A 7060-nucleotide genomic window follows, 5' to 3' on the forward strand; every position below is an offset into this window, starting at 1 on the left:
CGACGAAAATTTGTATCCGCACATACATACACACACGTACACACACACACACATACATCCATTTTTTCTAAGGTATGCCAAAATGTTCAGAAACCTCTGAAACATAAAATAAATAAAAATTTTGATTTTTAACTTCCCGAAGGAGAAGTTTATGTTTTCATCAAAAAATCCGAATGGCTAATTTTATGTTTTCTCGACGTTTCAAGCCATTCTGAATCGAATGAGACCAAATTTGGAAAAAGTATGTGTGTGTGTGTGTGTGTGTGTGTGTGTGTGAACAGATTTTTTGCCGTAAATCGACGTTTTCTCCAAAACGGCCAAAAATTTAAAAGCCATTTGATGTATCTCGATGAGGACTATCGTCTCTGAGTTTTGTGCGGCGATCGGCCGGGCCGTTTCTTTGTAAATTGCAGAAAAGTGAAAATTTTTTCGCCCACGTTTTAGCCCGCAATTCTGAATCGATTCTGAAAATTCAAAAACCGTTCGATAGATATTGGTTGGGAATCGTGCTGATTAGTTTTTGGTAAAGATCGGCCAAGCCGTTTTCTTGTAATAACGTTTTAAAAAAAAAAAATCGACGATTTTTATGATTTTTTTTTTGACGGTAGATACCATAGGTTTCTAGGTCATACTAAAATATTACGGCTCTACGACAACTCGTTTAGCTTTAAAAATTCGTCAAAGTTTGCAAAAATTGGTATAGTTTTTTTGACATTTGTCAAAATTAGACTTTTGATCGACGTTTTCTCAAAAGCGCCTGAACCGATTTCAGAAATTTAAAAGCCATTTGATGTATTTCGGTGAGGACTATCGTTTGTCAGTTTTGTGCGACGATCTGCCAAGCCGTTTCTTTGTAATTTGAAAAAAAGTGTTAAACTTTTCGTACACATTTAAGCTCATCCTACCGAACCGATTTTAAAAGATCAAAAACTATTCGAAAGATATTAGTTGGAAATGGTACTGATTAATTTTAGGTGAAAATCTACCGAGCCGTTTTCTTGTAATGAACTGTTGAAAAAAAAATTTAAGCCGATTTTCATGGAACTTTTTTTGGCTTGTACTGTACTGTATATAACTTACTGTAATATTACGGTATTACGACAAGTAGTTTAATTTTAAAAATTCGTCAAACTTTACTAAAATTATTATCGTTTTTTTTAAGTTGGATTGATGAAGTATATTATTTACACACTTTTTTGATTAAACCAATTATTTACACATATCGGGAAGTTCATGTAACTTGCCTCAAGGCTAAATACCAAACCAACTAGTTGATTTTTTTGCGATTACTATAACTTGCCCTACGGGAAGTAAATTAAGATTTTTAAAAGATTCAATTTTTTTTCTAAACTTTGAAAAATTAGTATGTAAGTATTGAAATGTTTGAAAAAAAAAGACTTTTTGAAAAAAAATTTTTGTTTTGTTTTGAAATATTTTGTAAATTTTGAACTTTTTTTTAAAACAATTACGCTGCGTTGGATGCGAAGGGAGAAAGTATCGATTACAGTCTAACTGATAAACCTTGGTACGGTACCCTTAGAAATGTAACCAAATTTGTTATTGTATTTAAAATATCTGATAGTTTGATGTGCTTATGAATGATGATTATTTGTGGCCGCCAACTGGCATTTTTTCATTTTGTTCACGATTTTTCATTTCGTCAATGCAAATAATTTGTTTTTTGAATCATTCAAATCGGATACTCCGTTATCTCAAAAACAGAATTACCATTTTTGGCATTTTTTGCCCCGTATTTTCAAAACGGCAGGACATGCCGTTGCCAAAAACTAATCACCACGTCTCCTTATCAATAGAAGTCGAATGTTTTTTGAATCATTCAAATCGGTTGATCCGTGTTCTCGAAATACATACCCATACACACATATATCCAGGTATGCCAAAATGTTCAGAAACTTTTGAAACGTAAAGATGTATCCGAACATAATTATCTAAATGTTGTCCACTTAACTGTCTATGATGTTAAAACAATTTATTTTTATAATTTTATTATAATTTTTATAATAAAATGTGATTTACTAAACAACCATTGGGCTCGCCCGTAGGTCAGCGGTTAAGAGCGACGGGACTTGTTTCAGAGGTCCCGGGTTCGGTACCCAGTGACAACTATTTTCACTTGAAAATATAGATAGCAATATGTTTCCAAGTGAAAATAGCCCTTGTCCGGCATTGCTGCACCAATAAAATGTCAGCCCTATTAGATTAATTCTAATAACAAAAACATCAAATATGGATGGATTAACCACTGGGTTACCATCTAAAATAAATACGAAGTAAGAAGTTTTAGCCCAACAGCTCATAGGACGTAAGGTCTGATTGCTGTTCAAAAATATATATATAAAAAAAAGCAACCATTGATTTATCCCCACCAATAATTTCCTGTCTTACAGCTAAAACAATGTCGTAAAATTGTCAGTTTGGGTCAGTTCATCGCATATGTTCGCTCAATAAGTCTTCGCGTTTGAGATATATATATATATATATATATATATATATATATATATATATACTCGTATATATATAATAATCCATTTATACTTGTTTATCTATGATGTAATCCAACAAATATTTGACAGAAAGTACTAATGATGTGAATAACGAAATCAATGGTAGGTTTTACTATGTTTCATTATACAGTATACTCATTTATTAAATATTTCGAAACATAATAATAAGTTAATGTATTATTATATCCGTTTAATAACAGTTATTTGAATAGTCTCCTTTTAGTTGTCTTATTTTTCTAGTTTTCAATCACCAATCGATGTTCTGCTAATAAAACGAGTTTTAACTAGGAGAAAGTGGCATTTTGTCTGAAGGCAAGTTGCATGAACTTCACGATATGTGTAAATAATCGTCATAACATTAATTTCAAACTTTAATGATTTTTTAAGATATTGGTTAAAACCATGAGCTATATATATATATTAATGAAATCCTCAAAAAACTAACAATTGATTACGAAAAAACGACCCCGCCGATCTTTACGAGAAACTAATTAGCACGATTTCCAACTGATATTTTTCAATTTTTAAAATCGGTTCAGGATTGCTGAATTTCTGTCTAATTTAATTGTCTCTATGGGGAAGGAAATAAAATAAAGAAGCAAAAATTATTAAGCTTTTTTTAAGAGTTTGATTGACATTCATTTAGTGCTGTTTATATAAATGTTTTATTCACATTTTTGATTATAAAAACTTATTTTTAAAACACATGCTTATTTACATATAACATTGTTAACCATTTCATTATGATGCTTGTCATATAGCTCTTGTGTTATCATACTAAAAGTATGTCGGCACTGATTCCTCTTCTAAGTAGATAATTTTTTTCATATAACTTTTCTCCACTAAATCTATAAATCAAATCAAAAGTACAGTTATACTTTAGAAATTGAATCTAATACTAAATATTAAGTGTTATTGAAGAAGAAAAAAAACTAAACAGGTACTGAAATTAATGTTTTACCTATATGAATTTCTTTAAACCTATAAAAATGTAATTCTTATTTAAACCATTTTTGGTCGATTTGAAGAAGTTTTTTTTTAAGTATGATTTAATTCAATAATTATTGATAAATTGCTCACCTGACAAGCATTTGAAACTAAACAATGAATTCCATAGACCTGGATTTTGTTGAATCGGCGAACAGACATCAAAAGAACTTAACAAAACAATACATTTAATAAAATAGATTTATTTTTATTAACTATTGCATATATACAGTTTGATATCAAAATACTTAAAACTAATCAAAACCTAATCTTTCAAAAAGACCTTTAAAACCATTGCTTTGCACCTTTTATATGCTGTTTAGTAAAAATTTCTAAGACTCAACTCAAGTTACATTTTAAAATTGTTAGCTATATGTAAATTTTCTATACACTATTTTAACTATATATACAATTTTCGTAAAACGAGCCTTTACGTTAAGAAAAAAATTAAATCTACAATAACAAGCAATACTAATTTAATATTATATTAATAACCTATAATAAACATTAAATAATTATTTTTAGAAATTTAAAATCAATGGAATGTATTAGATCAACAATTCATTTTTGTTTCTAATTATTCCAATCTAAGAAGAAATTCATGAAATTACTTATAATTGCTTCTCATTTAAATGTTAATTCTTCTATACTAAATTATTAAAATCTAATTCAGCCTTTTAAGTAATAATATGGCATTAAAACAGGTAATTATTAATCTTGAAAAATATTGTCAGTCTTATTACTCATTTCATATATGAAATGATATGTTTTTCTAAATATAAGGATATATCCTTATATTTAAGAAAAAACATATCACCTGCATTCACTAGTATCTGATTTGGTGTTATTAGGTACTGGTATGCATATACTATCTAGAGTCTCCTCCTTAATATTCATTGATCCAGAGTGCTCTTCTTGTGCCATGTTTTTGCAGTTTTCTTTTGAGCATTGCAGGCGCTATTACATTTCCTGTTGTTTTGCGACAACCACATAATCTGTTTTCAAATTTACCTTTACGCTACATTGGCTTACATCTGCTGACACTCGCTTATGCCTTGGCAGTGTCTGTATATGAGCAAAAAAAAGGAAAAGTTTTTCAAAAAAAACTTATAAACATGATTATATGATATCAAGTTGGCAACTAAATTAAGTGCGGAAGAAAATCAACATTTTTTTTATGAAACTAAATAACTTTATTCTGAAATGCATTGTCTATTTTTATCACTGATTTTTGTCATCTTTTAAGCTACTTCAAGCAAGCATAATCCCACTTCTAAAAACTTCTGGTTATTATTAACAAAAACTGAATCAAGAATAATCATTGAATTGTTTAGCATTAAAGGAGTTTTGTAAAGATCAAAACAAAAAGTAATAAAAAAAGGCAAGGTCAGCATTATATGGTCTAGTAATTTTTGTTGAGTGGCCAAAAATATGTGATGCCAATAATGGAATAAATCACCATTTCGTTTTGTGAATTTAGATCACTTTTGTAATCAATTTTTTATTCAGACAAGTTGGACGATCAGAGCGTTTTCATATTTGAGTGAAAATCACCAGAACAAAATTTATCAAACCAATTTTTACACTGCCGTTTTTTTTGTCTGCTATCCAATAACAAAAAGTTTTTTATTTCAACTACGTGAGCAAACCTAAAAAATCAATTGATACCATCGGAGAGAGAAAACCACTGCCAACTAATTTGCTAATATATTAGAGAGTAATTGAGAATATTGATATTTATGTATATCTCATGCTTTAATTTTAATTTAATTTGGAGAAACAAGATGCACAAAGCTTTTGCTTTGTGTTCCCAGACTATATTTACTAATCCAGTACGCTCATAAATTTTAAGCATTATTTAACCCAAATATTATTGTAAAAAAATCACTCATTTTAAATAATCAAAAGTAAAATTTTTCACTGATTAATATGATTTCACTCACCTTCACTAACCGGACTTGCTTATACATAGGCGTTAGTCTAAAATCAGGATCTTTTTTAGCGGAATCTGCATAAACCTCATCATCACTTTCTGATGAACTCATTGGCTCGAAATCCAGCTTAAGATGATCTGGATCTTTTTTCATTTTCTGAGCCTTTTTTTCACGTGTTCTACAATTCTTAATATCATTTCTGTTTCCATATGTCATTAATTCAGCCAATTCATGTCTATGTTGCTCGCGTAGCTTATCCATTTCCTGTTGATATTGAGCAACTTTCGCCACTGCTTCTGTTAGCTGATTCTCCAGTTCAGTACCGCGCTCTAAGCAGATACAATGAAATTATTTTAACTTTCCCATACTAACATTGTATCTTTTCACATATTTACATATTTTTGTTGCTATAAAAATATCAGATTAATAGATTTGATTGTAATAATACCATTATGGACATCAACTGAACGCCTTGGGTCAGCAATCATATCAAATAAGTCTTTTGGAGCATATTTAGGTTCAGGTATTGGCATATTCACTTTTTGTGCAACTTGTGCCACTAATGTTCGCTTCCAAGCCAATTCCTTATTTAATTGTTGGAGCCCTGTTGTTAAAGCTGCCTGCTGAGATAAATGGTTATCTTGTTGTTCCTTTACATCAAGGTCAGTAATGCTTTCAGATGATTCTAAGTGAACATCTTCTTGAAAACCACTGCTTTCACAGGACACTTCTGATACAGGTCTTTTTTCAATATCATGGTCCAAAATATGAGTATATACTTTTTTTAGTGTTTTCTAAAAATGGATTTAAGACTGTCTCATTTTAATAAACATGTTATTCTATACTTTTATATTTCAAAAAACACTCTCAAACTTATCATTAGAAGCAGAGTTTTTTGAACTGTCAGTGATATAAAATATGAAAACAAACCTGCACTTCCTCTATGCTTTCTTTAATTGTATGTAAACCAATATTATATGAGTTTTCACTTGTGCTTAACTCTCCCTTAGTTTCATCATCTAATGAATCTAATGCTTTCAATAAATTATTATCCTTTATCTGAAATTAATATAATAATGTATATAATGTGTATGTATTATATAAATAAATAATAATCTTTTAGAATTTTTTCAAGTTTCTTAATTTTTCTTAATGATATATAATATATATATATACATATACATAAGTAAATTATTGTGCAAAATGTTGTAACCTCTTGTCTCGATTTCAGTACAAGTTCATTTTTGTGCTCTTTATTTACAATTGGTTTATTTTTTATTTTGTTTGCTCTATTTGCATATCGTAACGTGCTCATTATTTCTTCTATGTTGTAATCCGCTGGGCTTACACAAGCTATCATTAATGTAACCGCATTGCCCCCAAGAGAATCTAGAAATTGAAAATATATCACACATGACAAACAGATATGAACGATTCGGAATGACTGAAACTCGTATCAAAACAACTTGTATGTCGGAATCGGATGCCGTATATATCCGTACGATATATATATATAATAATAATAATAATGAGTGCTCTGCCCTAGGGCAGGTCCGTGAGCTGAGTGAAACTCCAACTCGATTCAGGGAAGAAGTAGTGTGAGAGTTTTTCCCA

At 29.8% G+C, this 7060-nt stretch overlaps 1 protein-coding gene across 1 annotated transcript; it reads right to left on the reverse strand.

The window, feature by feature from the left end:
• Positions 1 to 5455: 5455 nt before the first annotated feature.
• On the reverse strand, positions 5456 to 6835 carry LOC113380829 (osmotic avoidance abnormal protein 3-like; the record flags this gene model as incomplete). The annotated part of the gene is made up of 4 exons (XM_026619903.1): positions 5456 to 5775; positions 5895 to 6240; positions 6377 to 6499; positions 6660 to 6835. Coding segments are annotated over 4 exons (965 nt in total), but the record flags the coding sequence as incomplete, so codon positions are not given.
• Between the last annotated feature and the right edge of the window lie 225 nt (positions 6836 to 7060).

This window comes from Ctenocephalides felis, unplaced genomic scaffold (assembly GCF_003426905.1).
Source record: "Ctenocephalides felis isolate EL2017-DRISC unplaced genomic scaffold, ASM342690v1 CF-g0.4_SCAFFOLD_02400, whole genome shotgun sequence".
In the NCBI taxonomy this organism is placed as follows: domain Eukaryota; kingdom Metazoa; phylum Arthropoda; class Insecta; order Siphonaptera; family Pulicidae; genus Ctenocephalides; species Ctenocephalides felis.